The 19,480-nt window shown below is 47.8% G+C and overlaps 1 protein-coding gene across 5 annotated transcripts in view; it reads left to right on the plus strand.

Annotated features, from left to right (window-relative positions):
* The window catches only part of FMNL2 (formin like 2), a 110,724-nt gene that overhangs the window by 72,958 nt on the left and 18,286 nt on the right, over nucleotides 1-19,480 (plus strand). For all 5 annotated transcript variants that reach the window (XM_079310867.1, XM_079310868.1, XM_079310870.1 and 2 more), the window contains exons 6-13: nucleotides 179-331; nucleotides 8,169-8,277; nucleotides 9,191-9,267; nucleotides 12,631-12,724; nucleotides 15,147-15,221; nucleotides 16,697-16,807; nucleotides 18,234-18,383; nucleotides 19,112-19,213. In XM_079310867.1, the coding sequence (XP_079166993.1) occupies nucleotides 179-331; nucleotides 8,169-8,277; nucleotides 9,191-9,267; nucleotides 12,631-12,724; nucleotides 15,147-15,221; nucleotides 16,697-16,807; nucleotides 18,234-18,383; nucleotides 19,112-19,213 (871 nt within the window). The remainder of the gene's footprint in view (nucleotides 1-178; nucleotides 332-8,168; nucleotides 8,278-9,190; nucleotides 9,268-12,630; nucleotides 12,725-15,146; nucleotides 15,222-16,696; nucleotides 16,808-18,233; nucleotides 18,384-19,111; nucleotides 19,214-19,480) is intronic.

Consider the following 19,480-nt stretch of genomic DNA (forward strand, 5'->3'; position numbering starts at 1 on the left):
CTGGGATCTCAGAACCCTGGGGTGGTTGGGGTGGGAAGGGACCTTCCAGTACTGGGGGATCAGCTGCATTTGGGGAACTTCTGTCCCATTTGGCTTTGTCCCACCATCCTGCCACTCGGGGACTGAAAACATCCCACCCAACACTCAATTCCCCCTGGAAACTTGTGTTTGCTTGCAGGTTCGACTTTGAGAGCCTGGAGAGCAGCCTGGAGAGCTCCATGGACAAATCCAAGCCCTGGAGTCGCTCCATCGAGGACCTGCACAGGGGCAGCAACCTGCCCTCCCCCGTGGGCAGCGGCTCCGCGCGCTCCGGCCGCCCCTCCGCGCTCCGGTACGGGCTGGGAGGGGCTGCCCCGCCCTGCCCCGCCCTGCCCCGCCCTGCCACGCCCTGCCACGCCCTGCCCCGCCTCACCTGCCCTGGGACCACCTCCAGCACACCTGAGCCCCCTGCGGGTTTGCTGGGGGGGGCTGCACTACCTGCAGAGCCCCGCGCAGGGCGCCGAATGTTGTTTTTTTGGCACCGTTTGTTGGGTTGTGTTTGTTTTTTTTTGGAAATTGAAAGAGTTACAAGTGTTAAAGTTTATCTTAAGTTTTGATACAGAGTTTTAAATAGAAGCTGTTCTGGAAGGTCGATGTTGCTGCAGCAACATGGATTTTTTTGGTTTTTAACGGGTTTTTTGGTGGTGATGATGGTGGTGAGGAGAGCAGGAACAAAAGTAAAAGGTGAAAGTAAAAAGCAAAAAGGCAAAAAGCAAAGTTTTTTTAGTGCATAGGTTCTTATATATAAACTTTCTAATGAGTTAAAGACACAAACTTGAACTTTTTTTTTTTTTTAACTTACTGGAATTATAGTTTTTTAGCATAGTAGGTTATGTACAAACTACGTATATGGTTTGTTTTGTTTTCTTTAAAAAATGTAAGCAGTGTTTTTATTATAGTTTTATTATGTTCTTAGAGGCTCTGTGGAAACACTAGTTTTTAGGAACTATGTTTTCCAACTTTTACTAGAACTGGTATTTGAGACTTTTACTTTTTAAAAATACTTCAAACTAATTTTTGCTTATTTACTTACTGGCTTGCTTATTTTAAAACTTAAACTTACACTTTATGTGTGTGAGTGGCTTAATGCTCCAATTTATTCAAAGCTTTTGATTCAATATTTGCATTTTGATTGATGAATTCAGAGAAACTTTTGACTTGCAGTCTCCAGCATGGAGGAGCCTCTCAGGGGTGGAGAGATTCCTGTCAGAAATCACTTCCAAGGGCAGGATGGGCTGAGGGTGTTTCCCTGAGCAGGGGGAGCTGCTCCTGTTCTCCAAACACAGCTCAGCATTCCCATGGTCCCAGCCATGGCTCCCAGCCTGTTCCAGCAGCACATTCCTTCTGTGCTGCCACCAGCAGGATTTTGGATTCTTTGGAAAGGCCACGTCCCTCCCCCTAACCTGCTGTCACCCCCTCACCATTCCACACTTGACTTCCAAGTCTCTCTTTCCCAATATTCTTTTTTTTTTTTTTTTTTTTTTTTCCAGTTTGATTTCTGGAAAAGGCAGGATCACTTCCCAGGATTGGTTGAATCTCTTGCATTCCTTGGATGTCCCACTCCAGCCACCACCCTCAGCTCCCAGTGCTCAGATCCTTTGGGGGTTTTTTTTTGGTTTTTATGGAGTTTTGCTCCATAATCCTGTGAGCACAGCAGAGCCCCACATGGAGCCAGTCCTGCTGCCTGTCCCTTCCAGCAGAGGTGGTTTAGCTTTGCCAGGCTCCAAACCTTGTTCCTGCAGGGTTTAATTCAGGCAGTGGAGAGGAGGGGAGGGAGCTCTGGGGAAGAAATCCAGCTGTGGAGTGGAGCAGGGTCACCTGGCCAGTTCATTTAGGGTATTTTGGTGTTCTTTGGGTCACTTGGCCAGTTGATTTAGGGTTTTTGGTGCTCTTTGGGTCACCTGGCCAATTGATTTGGGGTTTTTGGTGCTCTTTGGGTCACTTGGCCAGTTCATTTAGGGTTTTTTTGGTGTTCTTTGGGTCACTTGGCCAGTTGATTTGGGTCACTTGGCCAGCTGATTTAGGGTTTTTTGGTGCTCTTTGGGTCACTTGGCCAATTGATTTAGGGTTTTTTTTGGTGTTCTTTGGGTCACTTGACCAGTTCATTTAGGTTTTTTTGGTACTCTTTGGGTCACCTGGCCAGTTCCTTTAGGTTTTTTTGGTGCTCTTTGGGTCACTTGGCCAATTGATTTAGGGGTTTTTTTGGTGCTCTTTGGGTCACCTGGCCAGTTCATTTAGGTTTTTTTGGTGTTCTTTGGGTCACTTGGCCAGTCAGGGTTTTTTGGTGTTTTTTGCACCTTAATTGCTCTGCCAGCAGTGGCAGAGCCCGAGCTGGCAGGAGGCTCCAGTTCTTCTGTGTGTCCTTGGGGTTAGGAATACCTAAGTCAGGAATACCTTACATGTCTCTTACATTGTTTCTCTTCATTTCCTTCCACCTTTTCCCCCCTTCTCACATCTCCCTCCACCCCTCACCTCTCCATCTCTCCCTTCCACCATCTCCATCCCCCTTTTTCCCCTCTGGAAATTCTCTCCCCCCCTTCTCCCACCCCTCCCTTTGCTCTCACCTCCTCTCACACACCATCAGACTGGTCTCTGTGCCCCAGCACCTTGAGCTCCAGCGCTGCCACAGCTGCCTGGCAGCCACCTGCCTGTGGAGCAGCTTCCCCTGGCGCTGTGCCGCCGGCGCTGCCGCCCGGAAAACGCCGTAAGTGCCGCGGGGCTGGGACCCTGCTGCCGTGCCCACGCTGCTGGGACAGCCCCAGCAGCACGAGGAGAGGGGCTCCAGCCTCCAGCACCTCTGCTTATCCCATTACAGTCCCCTTATAATCCCTTTATAATCCTATTTTCATCCCGTTTTCATCCCGTTCCCCCCAGCGGGATTTCGGCTGAGGCGAACGCTTGGCGTGGAAGCAAGAGCTGAGTTCTCCTTATCACAGTGCGAGTTGTTGTGTTTGATCCCCTGAATTTAGAGCTTTTAGTGCTTGTCCCTCTTGTTTCCCCTTGTTGTTGCAAAGAGAGGCTTTGCTGCCTCTGTAACTTTGGGTAAAACTGCCCAAAAGTGCCACAAAAATGGGACCCGACAGCCAAAATCCTCCCGAGCCATCCTAGTGCTGGGGAGGAATTCTGCATTTTTGAAATGGGTTTTGGAAGGGTTTTCTCTTAAATCTGTCTTTTAAATATTCTTTAAATCCATATTTTCAGTATTTATTTAAAAGCTATTCTTAAAAAATGCGTATTTTAAAACAGTACGCATTTTTAAAAATGTGCATATTTTTTTAAAGGTCTGGTTTTAAGTGTGTTTTCTCAATAGTGTGTGTTAAAAAAAGCTGTGAAAGCTAAAGGTAGGTGAGATGTTTTTAAGAAGGGAAGGGTTTTTAAAATAGTTTTTTAATTGTGATTTTTATAATTAGTATATTGGTGAACTCAAGGAGGATCTTTTCTTCAGGTGCTCACCTTAGGAGGGGCTGCAGGGTGGATTTTTTTGGGCAAAACCAGGAGGTTCTGCCCCATCTCTGGTGGTAAATGAGATTTTTGGGCTGTGTGGACACCCAGTCTGTGTGTGGAAATTCCTGGAATGCTGGAAACTGTGCAAGGAGAGGAAGGAAGCCCAGAATCCAAAATTTGGGGTTGGTTTGGGTTGGAAGGGTTTGAACCCATCCCGTTATTCCGTGGGCAGGGACACCCCCCACTCCCCCAGGCTGTTTCAAAATTTCCAATTCCCTGCTCCCTGTGTTTCCCTGGCAACTGAGAGGGGTTTTATCCTTTAGAGGAGGCACAGGGATTTGGGAAACCAACACCAAAAATGAGGGCAGGAGGATGAAAAAAGGGGGAAGAACCTTTGGGGATTTCATTGCTGCTTTTTTGGGAGAAGGAGCTTTACTGAGAGGCAGCTTCTGCTGTCAGATAAATATTAATGCAGTGTCCCAGCCCATTAGAAATTCCCTTTCTTCTGAGAAAAAAATTGGAGTTTTCATGTGGATTGAAGTGAGAAACTTCAGTTCTTCCTCCAGAATCTGAGTGTGTGAGGAGAGAATGATCCAGGCAAATCCAAAAATGGGCTTTGAGTGCATTCAGTAATTGGGTGAAACTTGACACAGTTTTGGGAGCTGCAGTCACTGAATTTGGGCTTTGCCAGTGACACTTTCACTGCTCAGGGGTCTGGGCATGTCATTATTTTGTCAGATCCTTCCTAATTTACCAGAACATCTTTGTGAGCAGCTCCAGGAGATCACAGAAACCCCAAACTGCTGGGAGGAGCCAAAACCTTCCTTTCTGAAGGAGTTTTTTTGCTGTCAGTTGATACAAACTCCTCATTTTCCAACCCACCAGCAGCAAAACTGCAGGGATGGAGCCCAAAATCCACCCAGCCCTGATGAATTGCAGCTTCTCATCTCTGTGAGACCCACCCTGGGCTGGATATTATCCAACAGGATATTTTATAGCAGCTAGAAAGGTGAAAATGGTGGGAGAAATCAGCTGTGATTTGTATGAAAAATTGGGACATCCAAAGTCTGCACCACTGGACTGGGAATCCTGGAATTCCAGAAGGGTTTGGGATTTAATTCCAGCTTTTCTCCCACTGTCCCAGGCTGCACCAAGCCTTCCAGGGATCCAGGGGCAGCCACAGCTGCTCTGGGAATTCCATCCCAGCCAGGAATTCCCAATATCCCATCTATTCCCATTCCCTGTGTCCTGTCCCTCCATCCCTTGTCCCCTCTCCAGCTCTCCTGGAGCCCCTTCAGGCCCTGGAATGTTCTGGAAGCTCTGCCTGGATCCTTCCCTTCTCCAGGGGAACATTCCCAGCTCTCCCAGCCTGGCTCCAGCCCTCACAGCAGCTCCATGGCCCTAAAAAAAAAATATATATATATATATATATATTAAAAAAATGGAATAATTCTTTACCAGATTTCTTTTCCTGTCAGATCTGAGTGAGAAAAAGGACCCCAAACTCTATTCCAGCCCAGGATCAGCCTGGGCTCTGCTGCTTGTTAGTTTTCCCACAGTGCTGTTGAAATTCTGCTCTTTTCCTCATCCTCTTCACCCCAAATTTTGGGATTAGCTCCCTCCCTAAATATGCCAGCCCCTTGCAGCCCCTTCCCCTCTGCAGGAGCTTCCCTAGGCTCAGCTTTTCAGCTCCCCTAGGCTCAGCTTTTGAGTCCTGCTCTTCTGGAGGGGAAAGGTTTTGTAGTTCCCCTTTCCAAGGAGGGGCCGTGGAAATGAAAGAGGAACCATCTGACTTGAATTAGCAGGATAAATATCCTGGGGGTGACATCATGTGGGACCTGCAGCAGACAGGAAATCAAACCCAAGCAGTGCTCCAGCTGCTGGGCCAAGCCTGGGGGAAGCAGGAATGGGGGAAAAGCAGGAGAAGCTCATCCAGCCTTTCCCTGGCTCGTGCTGCAGAGAGGGAGGTGGTGGAGCTGCCCCACTTTGGGGAGGAAACAGAAACATCAGGGAGCCTTGGGGTGGCTGCAGACACAGGGAAAAGCATCCCCAGGACAAGAATCCCCTGAATTCCAGGGGCAGGTTTATGGAGACAACTCACAGAATTCCCATTTTTCCTCGCAGGCAGGGATATTCCCAGCAGGCAGCCAGTGTTGGGTTTGTTTTGTATCCAAAGCCCAAAGTGGATGTGGCACTTGGGGACAAGCCAAGGCTGAGAATGGTTGCATTCCATGTCTTGGGGGTTTTTCCCAAGCTGAGTGAAGCTCCTGGAATTCCCTGGAATTTCTGCTCCAGGGGCAGGGTGGTGCTCAGGAGGTGCTGCCCCAAAAACCCTCCTGAATCCTGGGTGCAGGATTCTGGGGAGGAATTTCCTTAGCTGGGAATCCAGCAGGGAATTCCCTCTGTCCTGAGGGCTCAGCACAGGAGCTCCCCAGGGAATATTCCATGGTCTGGGCTCACCTGGGCTGTGCCCTGGTGTGGGGAGAAACTCTGGGATGGAGCTGGTGATGCCAGAGGCTCTGATCCCAGGAAATTCCACCTGCACAGGACAGAACCAAGCCCTGGACACATCCCAGAGTGGAATCTCCTCCCTGGGGATATTCCAGAATCATCTGGAATCACCTCCCACTATCCCAGAGTGTTCCAGCACTGCAGGGATCCAGCCACAGCTGCTCTGGGAATTCCCATTTCCCAATATCCATCCCCCATTCCCTGGGTCCTGTCCCTCCATCCCTGTCCCCAGTCCCTCTCCTGGAGCCCCTTCAGGCCCTGGAATGTTCTGGAAGCTCTGCCTGGATCCTTCCCTCCTCCAGGGGAACATTCCCAGTTTTCCCAGTTTGGCCACCCAGGTGTGGAGAGGTTTAGGAGGGATCATCTCAGCTCAGGAAAATTCCAAGTGCTGGAATTCCAGGCAGATCAGACCCACTGCTGGAATGCTGGAGGATCCTTGCTCCCCAATTCTGTTTCTCCAAACACCTGGAAACACCAAAATCTGGATTTATTGTTATTTTTATTGTTTAAAGAGATTTCTCCCCATTTCTCAGAGCCAACAGAGCTAGTGGATGTTTCAATTCTGAAATTTAGGGATTCAGCAGGCACTGAGGAAATTATTTTTCTTCCAACAGTGGCATGATAAAAATCTCATTAATCTGATTTAAAATGCATGGAAAATAATTCTGCAGCCTTTCATAATTTAAATCTGAGATGAACCCGTGTAGGAACCATCTCTGTGGGACTAAAAATACTTTATTTTTTTAAATTGGGTGGGATGAATGTGTGGAACTGGGTTTAGGGTGGTGCACCAGGAAAAAATTCCCATTTTGGGGTCACTCAGCTCTTGTTGGGACTGGGGAAGGGACATTTGGGGACAGAGCTGATCCAGGGGGATGTGGGACAGCCCTGCCCCCCCATTCCCACCAGGAATCCCAAATATCCAGGTGCAGGTGCAGCTCCCAAAATTCAGCCCCAGTGCTCCAAATCCTCCAAACTGGGTCACATTTCCCAAAATCCTGCAGTGCCCTGAGCTGATGGATTCATTCATATTTATGGATGAAAAAAAAAATAAAACTCCTTTGACAGAATCCTGCTTTGGATTTGGGGCTTCCTTTCATCTCAGCAGGGCTGGGAAGGAAAAGCCCAGGGGAGGGATTGTGGAAAACTGGGAATTGTGGAAACCCAGGGAACACCCAGCCCTGGTGTGGGACCTTGTTCCTCTTGGTTTGTGCACTTAAAAAAGGAGGAATGTTCAGGGATGAGCAAGGAAATCACAATTAACCAGTGTTGTATTCCCTGTCTTTGTCCTTTTTGTGGATTTAAACAGGGAATTTTCAGGGATGAGCAAGGAAATCACTATTAACCAGTGTTGTATTCCCTGTCTTTGTCCTTTTTGTGGATTTAAACAGGGAATTTTCAGGGATGAGCAAGGAAATCACTATTAACCAGTGTTGTATTCCCTGTCTTTGCCCCCTTTGTGGCTTTAAACAGAGGGAATTTTTGGGGATGATCAGGGAGTCACAATTATCCAGTGTGGTATTCCCTGTTCCTGCTTTTATAGTGGATTTAAGCAGAAAATTTTCAAGGATGAGCTGGGAATTCACAATTAACCAGTGTGGCATTCCCTGTCCTTGACCTTTATAGTGGATTTAAACGGAATTTTCAGGGATGAGCAAGGAAATCACAATTAATCAGTGTGGCATTCCTTGTTCTTGCTTTTTTTTTATGGATTTAAACAGAGGGAAGTTTCAGGGATGAGCTGGGAATTAGCAAAATCTGGTGTGGTCTTCCCTGTCCTTGCTTATTTTGTAAGTTTAAATTGAGAGAATTTTTGAGCCAGGGAGTCACAAAATCTGGTGTGGCATTCCCTGTCCTTGCCTTTTTATGGATTTAAACACAGGGAATTTTCAGGGATGAGCCAGGAAGTTACAATAAACCAGTGTGGCATTCCCTGTCCCTGTTTTTTGGGAATTTTCCCTGTCACTGTGCTGGCAGGAAGGGCTGAGGAGGTGCAGCCAAACATCTGGATTTTTATCCTTTTCCTCCTTTATTTCCACCAACATTTCCTGCTTGTCCTGTGGAAAACTCCTGCATCCTCACCCAGTGGGGGGATGGATTTTTCTCTGCTTTTCTTTTCACTTCCAGAGATTCCTGTGCTTGATGAGAAATGGGATTTTTTTTTTTTTCTGCAGGTACAACACCTTGCCAAGCAGAAGAACCCTCAAGAATTCCAGATTAGTGAGTAAAAAGGATGATGTGCACGTGTGCATCATGTGCCTGAGGGCCATCATGAACTACCAGGTAATTCCCTGGAATTCTTGGGGTGTTGGGAAGCTGGGAGGGGCATTTTTAAGGTGAAATTGATGGAAATATTGAAATTGGCATAAAAAATTCAATATTTTGGGAAGGAATGAGACACAATCCTGTGATTTAGGGATTTAGGAAAAAAGCAATGAAAGCTTGGATGTGTTGGGCTAGTTCCTGTTCATTAAACTAATTAGGTTATAATTAGTCTGAACTTCAGTTATATTATTATATATTGTATTATTACAATAATATATAATAATATTTGTATTTGGTTAGGTCAGGTTACTTGCACCCTGCTTTGCAAGCCAGGACACCCAGCACTTCCAGCACTGCTGGAGGCAGGGATTGTAAAATCATGGAACACCCAGAGCTGCAAGTTGTGATGGAGAGTAAAACATCCTGGTTTTAAATTCCAGATTAAAGGGCTTTGGGAGGAGCTGCCAGTCACTGGGGCCTGGTGGGATTTTGGGGTTTCATTTTAATTTCATTCCTTCTGGAGGAGGGATGGGCTGTGGGAAGATAAAGATGATTTCCTCAGCTGGTTTAAAGTTGGCCCATTAACAGGAGATATCTCCCAGAGATCAGGATCACTGCCCCAGCTGGTTTAACAGATGGGATGGAACACACACTTTTGGTTATTACTGTAACATTATTATTATTTTATTTTTTTAACTTATTGTTTGGTTGCTTGCACCCTGCTTTTCAAGCCAGGACACCCAGCACTTCCAGCACTGCTGGAGGCAGGGATTGTAAAATCCTGAAACACCCAGAGCTGGAAGTTGTGATGTGTGATTGGAGAGTAAAACATCCTGGTTTTAAATTCCAAATTAAAGCACTTTGGGAGGAGCTGCCAGTCACTGGGGCCTGGTGGGATTTTGGGGTTTCATTTCATCCCTTCTCTTTCCAGTATGGATTCAACATGGTCATGTCCCATCCCCACGCTGTCAACGAGATTGCACTGAGTCTGAACAACAAGAACCCCAGGTAGGCTCCTCTTGCTTGTGGGGTGAGACAAGCAGGTGAGTACAGAGGGCTTGGAAGGGGCTCCAGAGGGGGATTTGTAGGAAGAATCAGCCTTTGCTCTGGATCAGCTGGAGTCTGGAATGGGACAGAGAAATCAGCAGCCAGTGTTGAATTCCAGGGATTTTGGACACTGCTGGTGCTCCAGATGGAATGATGGCTTCAGGGTGAGGGAGGGTGGATTTGGGTGGGGTGTTGGGAAGGAATTCTGGCTGGGATGGAATTCCCAGAGAGCTGTGGCTGCTCCTGCATCCCTGGGAGTGTCCCAGGAGCAGCCTGGGGCAGTGGAAGTGTCCCTGCCCATGGCACTGGATCATCTCCAAGCTCCTTCCCACCCAAACCATTCTGGAATTTTGGGATTCAGCTGAAATTTAGGATTTGAAAATTGGGATTCAGCAGAAATTTAGGATTTGAAAATTGGGATTCAGCAGAAATTTGGCTGCTGGGCCTTCCTGCTGTGCTGCAGTGGCAACGAGCAGCTTCGTGTGGGATTTTCCTGAAGAGAGAAAAAATCATTTTAGGAAATTCTCTCCAAGATCCTTGAGCTTGGCATTTCTCTGCAGAGGGTTTCATTTCTGTGCTGGCTCAGCTTGCAGCCAAGCCATGCTCCCTGCTCCTCCCATCCCTGTGCTCCCACCTCCAGCAGCTCCTGGAGTTCTGAGCCTTGGACAAACCCAGCTCTGGCACTGGGATCTTCCCAGGGAAAGGGGAAATGTGGATTTTTAAACTCAATTACAAAAGCTCCACCCAGACTCGTGAAGAAGAAGGTGAAGAAGAAAGAAACCTCCACCCTAAAAGCTTCATTTTGCTTTCTATATGTTCCTATATTTTAAAACTTAATTAAAAAAATCTTAATTTTCCACTGTGTAATTTACACACTTCTATTCAAACTGCACACCAGTGATTTCAGTTCTGTCATTTCATTTTGGAAACTTTCTCCAATGGCCTCAAATGAAAAACAGTATTTTCCTAAAAATAATATAAAAAAAAAAGTCCCAAACTCTCAATTTCAAAAATTCCAGCATGAAAACAGAGAGGTGAGGTGATGACCAGCACTGGGTGTGAATTCCCAGCCTGTTTCTTTTCTTCAGCCCCAAGTCACCAAGCCAAGAATAAATGGAAAGTTTTAATAAATTTTTAAAATTTAATGTATAATTTATCATAATTTAAATTTAATTTAAATTTATTTTTCTTGTTTTTATAATTTTTTCAAATCATTTTTTACCATTTTCCTGTGCCTGGAAATGAGGGGAGAAGCCAAGTTGTCATTTTTGGAAGAAGTGGGTTATTTTGATTTTTTGGGGGATGATAAAAACTGCTTTAAAATGTGACTGGAATGATCAGACCCCAAAATTGGGATTGCTAATGGGGAGCAGCAGCTCCAGGGAATTCTGCTCTTCCCAGAGCTGTGGGAGACTCCAATCCCAAATGTTTTTATTATTTTTATTTATTTTTTTATCACTAAACATTATGACAGTTATTAGAAGCTCTTTGCTTAAAATATTTTTTTTCTTGAAACTTAATTTTTTTTGGTCATAGTTTATGACTTGGAAAATGAATAGAACAGACTCAAATAATTTAACAATGTAATTTGCATTTTTTTTATTTTTGTAAAGTCTCATCAAAATACTTTCATTTAAAGGCAAATAATTTTGACTTTCTGTGGCCAGCAATCTTTTTCTGGCTCTGATTGTGATCTGAGCCAACGTTTTTATGGTGGTGAATATTGTTTTGGGGGATTTGGAAGGTAAAAAGATTTATTTTATTATAGTAAAGGATCTTTTTTTAAAAACATTTTGCTGAAACAAGAGCCTATACAGCTGCATGTTTTTTTTTTTTTTTCAAAATTACAAAGAATAAAGACAATGATGGTCACATTGATGAGCTTGTCTTGATTAAAGGGCTTCAGTAACTTTTTTTAGGGTTTTTTGAGCTTCAGGTGTTGGAAGTTTTTGCAGAGGTGATGTTACAATTCCTTTGGAATAAGTTAAAAACTGGAGCAAGTTTTTTGTTGGTGATTTTCAAAGTGGTTCTGATTCAGTTTTTTGTTGTTAATTTTCAAAGTGGTTCTGATTCAGTTTTTTGTTGGTAATTTTCAGAGTGGTTCTGATTCAGGTTTTTTGTTGTTAATTTTCAGAGTGGTTCTGATTCAGTTTCTTGGTAATTTTCAAAGTGGTTCTGATTCAGTTTTTTCTTGGTAATTTTCAGAGTGATTCTGATTCAGTTATTTCCCTTAAAGCTGCTGCAGCTTTTGCAAGGTGTTAATTTCAGTTTGAAGCTGTTATTTTTTTGAGGCTTGCTGGATTGTTCTGTAATTTTTTTTTTTTTTACCTTGAGTACTGGCTGAACCAGCTAATTCCAAATTCCAATCCCAGAAATCTCCATCCCCTCACAGGGAATAAATAATTGCAGCAAATCCCACCTCAGCTCCTTGATCCTGAAAAATCCCTGCAAGTTCTTCTTGTGCCAGGCAAAAAAAACCCAACAAATTTTTTTTTTTTTTTACTTTTTCCTGCCTGGAGGAGGCAGAATTGAACATTCCATTTAAAATCTCCTAGGGAAGTGACCATTTTTTCTGCTTTCCAAAGATAACCTTGACCCTTTGAGAACCCACAAGGTATTTCTTGTTCTGCAACATCTGCTTGAGCATGGCACTGATTTTTTTTTTTTTTTTTTTTGCTGTGTGTGCATGGTTTGCCTCTGCTCAGAGCTCAGCTGCCCAGAAAATCTTTTGTTTTCCAGGAATCCTGGAAGGAAACACTGTGGATTATTTCCATGAGTTTGCTGCATGTTTTTCCCCAATAATCTCATTTTCTCTCTGTTTCACTGCTGAAAATCAACTCCAATCCCTGATTTTGAAGGAGAAGGATTTTCTCCAGCAGCCTGTGTTCCTGCAGTGAATTCTGTGTGTGTGTGTGTGTGGGGCTGTAAATACAAATTATCACAGAGAATAACTCAGATTTGTGTCAGAGGAGCTGAAATTGGAATTTTGAGCTCTTGCATTCAAAACTGGGCACAAGGAAGGAGCTGGGGCTGCAGAGCTCCTCCAGCTGTGTGCAGGGGACTTCCTTGGCAATTCTCCCAAACTTCTGCCAGTTTTGCCTCTTTTGCTTGAATTTCCCACTCGGGATTTCAATCCCTGCATGGTTTGAGAAGCTTTTTAAGGAAGGGGAGGGAACTGCATGACCCCAGAAAAAACCCAAATTCCCGGATCAGCGCCGTGCACCTTGCAGGGTGACCCTGACCCCAGGGGGTTAAACAGGAGCTCAGGATCTCCCCAGGAGGGTCAGGAGCTGTCCCTGAGGGTCTGCTCTGCTTTCCCCACAGGACCAAAGCCCTGGTGCTGGAGCTGCTGGCAGCAGTGTGCCTGGTCAGGGGGGGCCACGAGATCATCCTGGCTGCATTCGACAACTTCAAGGAGGTTGGTGGGGCTGCTCCACACATCTGGGTGTCCCTGCTCCTCTCAGAGCACATCTGGGTGTTCCTGCTCCTTTTGGAGCAAATTTGGGTGTCCCTGCTGCTCTTGGAACACATCTGAGTATCCCTGCTCCTCTCAGAGCAAATTTGGGTGTCCCTGCTGCTCTTGGAGCAAATTTGGGTGTTCTGCTGCTCTCAGAGCAAATTTGGGTGTCCTGCTGCTCTCAGAGCACATCTGGGTGTCCTGATGCTCTTGGAGGGTGTTCCTGCTCCTTTTGGAGCACATCTGGGTGTCCTGCTCCTCTCAGAGCAAATTTGGGTGTCCCTGCTCCTTTTGGAGCACATCTGGGTGTCCCTGCTCCTCTCAGAGCACATCTGGGTGTCCCTGCTGCTCTTGGAGGGTGTCCCTGCTGCTCTCAGAGCAAATTTGGGTGTCCTGCTGCTCTCAGAGCACATCTGGGTGTCCCTGTTGCTATTGGAGCAAATTTGGGTGTCCCTGCTGCTCTCAGAGCAAATTTGGGTGTCCTGCTCCTCTCAGAGCAAATTTGGGTGTCCCTGCTCCTCTCAGAGGAAATTTGGGTGTCCCTGCTCCTCTCAGAGGAAATTTGGGAGTCCCTTCTTCTCCCAATGTGTTTTGCTCCAAGGCAAGAGGAGATCCCAAGAGAATAAATGGGAATTCAGTGAACCCAGACAGTTTTTGGGAAGGTTTTTGTCTGGTGGCTGTTCCAGGGGCTGAACTTCCCTGGAAGGTGTTGGAAGCAAGGCTGGGAGAGGAGCAGGATGCAGCACTCCAGGATTCCCTGGTTGACATCACTCCCACTGATTTCATGGAATCCCAGAGTCCAGGGATGGTTTGGGTGGGAAGGGACCCCAAATCCCTTTAATTCCCCCTCCCACTGTCCCAAATTGCTGCAAGCCCTGGCCAGCCTGGCCTTGGAGCAGCCTGATCCAGTTAAATGTGTGCAGTTAGGGGATGTTCAGAGTCCCTCCCAATCCAGAGCACTCAGGGGATGATCCTGGAGCATCCCAGGACCAGAGGGGGCTGAGCTCTGCTCTCCAAACTCCTCCTGGCAGATCCTGCTGCTCCCCCAGGGCTGTGCTGCAGCTTTGGGGTGGTTCCTTCCACAGGAAAGCCCCTCCATGGGTGGTTGTCCATAAATCCACTTGGTTTTCTGGCTTCAGTGCCACATCCAGAGGTTTCATTCCCAGCCTAATTAGTTTTTTTTTTCTTTTTTTCCAGCTCTGCTAACTCCTTTAATCCTGACTCTTCCCACAGCAGTGCCCATAAAGGAAAACTCTGCCTTGGAAATTCATCCCTTGGGAATTCCTCCCCCCAGAAATGGCAACATCTGCTTTGTGGTTCCCCTTGGACCCAGCCCAGCCTCCACCTCCACTTTCCCTCCCTTTAATTTTCCAGGATAAACCACAGCATTCCCTGGAGCTGCTGAGTTCCTTTGAGGAACTGGGAGCATCCCTGAGCAGCCACGTTGCTTTTTCCCCTCCTTCAGGTCCTGGGATTTAATCCTGGGATCAATTTTTAATCCTGGGATCAATTTTTAATCCTGGGATTGGCCCTGCTGGGGCTGCAGCTCCTGAATTTGGTGGCTCAGCCCCAAATGGCTCCTGGTTGTTCAGAGCAGCTTTTCCCATCCCTGGGGGTGATTTCCACAAATCTTCTTTAATTCATTTGATTTTTTTGAAATCTTCTGTAAATTTATTTGATTTTCTTGAAATCTTCTTTGAATCCATTTTTCCTGAAGTGAGGGCAGGAGGGACCATGGAATGCTGGAATAATTTGGGTTCCCATCCCATTCCCCACCTGCCACCATCCCAGGTTGCTCCATTCCCCATGGAAATGTCTTTTTCCAGGTTTTTTCCCCATTCTGGGGGGTTTTTGTGGATCACTGCAGGTCTGTGTGCTGAGGAAAGCAGGACTGAGAGAATTCCATCCTCCCAGAGAAACTGCTGGGAATATTCAGGTTTAAACAAAATCCTGCTTTTCCTTGGATTTTGCTTTTGTTTCCTGCCAAAACCCTTTTCCACAGCTCAGAAATTCTGACCAGTTGCACTGATGTATTTTTACTCCTCCTTTAACCAGGGATAATTTTCTTTTTTTTGTTTTCCCTCCCTGTCATTTGGATTTCTCTCTAATTACAGAGAAAACTCAGCTCTGAGCTGTGGCACAGCCTGGTGCAACTCTTCTCTTTCCACTCATGGATAAAATCCAATTTTCTTTAAGCAGAAAAGAGATTAAAAAATCTCTTTTGCAATTACAAAAGTACAATAATTGTACCTGGCTCCTCAGCAGGTGTCCACATGGAATTATTTCTGATGAGGGAGATTTTAGCCAGAGGAAACCTGGCTGGAGAGGCTCTGAACAAGCAGATCAAGTGTGTTTTAAATTCATTTTTGGTGCTTGTTTCCAGGTGTGTGGGGAGAAGCAGCGTTTTGAGAAGCTCATGGAGCATTTCAGGAATGAAGACAACAACATTGACTTCATGGTGAGTGGGATTTTCCAGAAAATTCCCATTTTTTTCCATCCTTTTCCTTCCCTGCTGGCCCTGCTGTCTCAGGCAGGTGCTGGTTCTGGGACTGGTGGCAAAAATTCCCAAATCTGGAGGTTTAAGGAGTGTGAGAAACTGAAATCAGGAATAATATCCCAAATCTGGGGGTTTATGAAGTGTGAGAAACTGAAATCCTGTTTTTAATCAGGAATAATATCCCAAATCTGGGGGTTTAGGAATGTGAGAATCTGAAATCCTCCTTTAAATCAGGAACAATCTCCCTTGGATTCTTACTCAGTGCTTGGATCCATTCTGTTTAAATCCAAGCCCAGACTAATCTCCCTTTTCCAGGCTGTTTAAACCCAGCCCTGGATTAATCTCCAGGCTGTTTAAACCCAGACTAATCTCCCTTTTCCAGGCTGTTTAAACCCAGGACTGGATTAATCTCCAGGCTAATTAAACCCAGACTAATCTCCCTTTTCCAGGCTGTTTAAACCCAGACTAATCTCCCTTTTCCAGGCTGTTTAAACCCAGCCCTGGATTAATCTCCAGGCTAATTAAACCCAGACTAATCTCCCTTTTCCAGGCTGTTTAAGCCCAGGACTGGTTTTTCAGAGCCTGGAGCTCTGGGCAGTGACTCTACAGCCAAAAGTGAATTCCTGGAATGCTCATTGCCCTTAATCCCAGCAGTCCAACATTCCCAGAGCCCAAATCCAGCCCTGGCCTGGAAATGGAGCAGCTCAGGTTCTGCTGGATCAGCTCAGGTTCTGCTGGATCAGCTCAGGGTTCTGTTGGATCAGTTCAGGCTCTGCTGGATCAGCTCAGGGTTCTGTTGGATCAGCTCAGGTTCTGTTGGATCAGCTCAGGGTTCTGTTGGATCAGTTCAGGGTTCTGTTGGATCAGCTCAGGGTTCTGCTGGATCAGCTCAGGGTTCTGCTGGATCAGCTCAGGGTTCTGTTGGATCAGCTCAGGCTCTGCTGGATCAGCTCAGGGTTCTGCTGGATCAGCTCAGGGTTCTGCTGGATCAGCTCAGGGTTCTGCTGTTTTTCCCTTGGAGGCAGCACAAGGAAATGTGCTCATGTTCAGATCCTGCTGCTTCTGATGCTGGAGAGACTCCCTGGAACATAAAGGAACAAAGCAGAGATTAATTAAAAACCATTAAAGGATTCACCTTGGGCAGTGCAAGAGCCCAAGATGGGCTCCAAATCCCAAGTTTTCACATTTTATAAGTTTGGGTCCATTTCCCCATTAATTGTCCAGTCCCAGCTGCAGGTTCTGCAGTCCCACCCTCCCAGATTCTCTCCCCAGTTCTCTGTTTGCACTTTTTGGGGCTGGAGCTGGAACAGGATTGGTTTGTGTGGCTGAGCTGGGAGGAGAACCTGGAGCACTTTGTGTGGAGTTCAGTCCCACAGAGCAGAATCTGAGGAATGTGAGGATGAAGTCTCAGCTGGGGCTCTGGGCTGTCCCTGCAGGTGGCCTGCATGCAGTTCATCAACATCGTGGTGCACTCGGTGGAGGACATGAACTTCAGGGTGCACCTGCAGTATGAGTTCACCAAGCTGGGCCTGGATGAGTACCTGGATGTGAGTGCAGCCCCCTCCCCACCCCCAGCCCCCAGCTGGCAGCAGGGCACAGCTCAGTGTCAGCCCAGCGTGGAGCTGCTGACAGGGCAGGATGAGCCACAGCCCCCCTCGCCCTGCCACGTCCCCAGGGGCTCCAGGCTGGCAGTTCTCCCTGGGGGTCTGTGCCTGCCAGCCCCAGCTGCTGTTGCCCCCCTGGGGGTGGGCCATGGGGTCCCAGCAGCTGTGGGGAGGGACCCCAGGCTCTGCTCCAGCCCTCCCAGGGCAGGAGGCTGCAGTGCCCCTGAGCTGGGGCTGGTTGGGCTCCACAGGGTTTCCCTGGGGTGGAGGATCCCTGAGCTGCCCCTGGCCCCAGCCCTGGCCAGTGCTCTGTGTCACCTGTGTCACCTGTGTCCCTGTGTCCCTGTGTCCCTGTCCCTGTGTCCCTGTCCCTGTGTCCCTGTGTCCCTGCCCCTGTGTCCCTGTCCCTGTCCCTGTCCCTGTCCCTGTGTCCCTGTCCCTGTGTCCCTGTGTCCCTGCCCCTGTGTCCCTGTCCCTGTCCCTGTCCCTGTGTCCCTGTCCCTGTATCCCTGTGTCCCTGCCCCTGTGTCCCTGTCCCTGTCCCTGTCCCTGTCCCTGTGTCCCTGTCCCTGTGTCCCTGTGTCCCTGTCCCTGTCCCTGTCCCTGTGTCCCTGTCCCTGTGTCCCTGTATCCCTGTGTCCCTGTCCCTGTGTCCCTGTCCCTGTATCCCTGTGTCCCTGCCCCTGTGTCCCTGTCCCTGTCCCTGTCCCTGTCCCTGTGTCCCTGTCCCTGTGTCCCTGTGTCCCTGTCCCTGTCGCTGTGTCCCTGTATCCCTGTGTCCCTGTGCCCCTGTGTTCCTGTCCCTGTGTCCCTGTCCCTGTCCCTGTGTCCCTGTCCCTGTGCCCCTGTGTCCCTGCCCCTGTGTCCCTGTCCCTGTCCCTGTCCCTGTGTCCTTGTCCCTGTGTCCCTGTCCCTGTGTCCCTGTGTCCCTGTGTCCCTGTCCCTGTGCCCCTGTGTCCCTGTCTCTGTATCCCTGTGTCCCTGTCTCTGTGTCCCTGTCCCTGTCTCTGTGTCCCTGTCCCTGTGTCCCTGTGCCCCTGTGTCCCTGTGTCCCTGTCCCTGTGTCCCTGTCCCTGTATCCCTGTGTCCCTGTCCCTGTGTCCCTGTCCCTGTGTCCCTGTCCCTGTATCCCTGTGCCCCTGTGTCCCCGTGTCCCTGTCCCTGTGTCCCTGTGTCCCTGTGTCCCTGTGTCCCTGTGTCCCTGTGTCCCTGTCCCTGTGTCCCTGTCCCTGTGTCCCTGTGTCCCTGTGTCCCTGTCCCTGTGTCCCTGTCTCTGTGTCCCTGTCCCTGTCCCCGTGTCCCTGTCCCTGTGTCCCTGTGTCTCTGTGTCCCTGTCCCTGTCCCTGTGTCCCTGTCCCTGTCCCAGCAGAAGCTGAAGCACACAGAGAGTGACAAGCTGCAGGTGCAGATCCAGGCTTACCTGGACAATGTGTTTGACGTGGGGGCTCTGCTGGAGGATGCTGAGACCAAGAATGCAGCTCTGGAGAGGGTGGAGGAGCTGGAGGAGAACCTTTCCCACGTGAGCTTGGCTTGCCTTTGCCTTTGCCTGGTTTGGGGGAAGTTCACTTGGCAAAATCCTTTCCTTTGGGATTGTTGGACCTCTGACCTGGGACAAAATCACACCCTGGTTGTGCTTCCAGGAGGATTCACCTGGCACAGTGGGGGAGCTGGGAGAGCTGATTTACCTGGGAAATTACAACTCCTCAGCAGAGCAGCCCAAAAATTGGGGAAAAAATCCTGACAGGGAATAAAAAAAACCAACCCTACTTTAAATAAGGGCTGAGGAAAATCCTCTTATGTAGATGCTCAGGGTTTGCTGTCCCAAACTTGGTATCAGCTCCTTTAGCCTTTTGGAAAATAATGTTTAAAAAAAGGGGATTTCCATACTTTAAACCTGAGAAAAGGCTTTTCCTTCTGTCACCATCCCTGCATTCCCATCACCTGCAATAAATAACATTCTCAGCTCACTGTGCAGGGTTTGTCTCTCTGGGGTGTTGTAGGAATCAGGGATTGGTTTGGGTTTGGGTGGGAAGGGACATTAAACCCATCCAGTTAACCCCTGCAGGGCAGGGCCACCTTCCTCTGTCCAGCTGCTCAAGTCCAAATTTATATCTCCCATCTCAGGCAGGAATCTCTTCCCCAGGCTTCAGGGTTTCCTGGAATACCAATAATTTATCAGTTTATCTGAGAAGTGACCTTATTTTGAGTTTTTCCAGTTATTGAATCCATTTCTCTTTTACTGGGCAGTTATCTGAAAAGCTGCAGGACACAGAGAACGAAGCCATGGCCAAAATTGTGGAACTGGAGAAGCAACTGATGCAAAGGAACAAAGAACTGGATGTGATCAGGGTGAGTGGATCACAGGTCTGGGGCAGGGGAATTCTCTTGGCTTCCCACTGTTGAACCTGGAGTGGGTTTGAGGTGGAATTATTGGTGTGGATGGACAGGAATGGCTGAGTGAGATGGACACATCTCATCCCCCAGCTCTGGAACATTCCAGCTGGGAGTTCTGGACCTGTGGGGGTCCCAAAGGGTGGGAGAACCCAGAACTTCTCCAGGCAGGTGCAGTGCAATCCCCTCTCTCTGGATCAGCTCTGATCCTGCCCTTGGAATTGT

This window comes from Erithacus rubecula (assembly GCF_903797595.1).
Source record: "Erithacus rubecula genome assembly, chromosome: 8".
In the NCBI taxonomy this organism is placed as follows: domain Eukaryota; kingdom Metazoa; phylum Chordata; class Aves; order Passeriformes; family Muscicapidae; genus Erithacus; species Erithacus rubecula.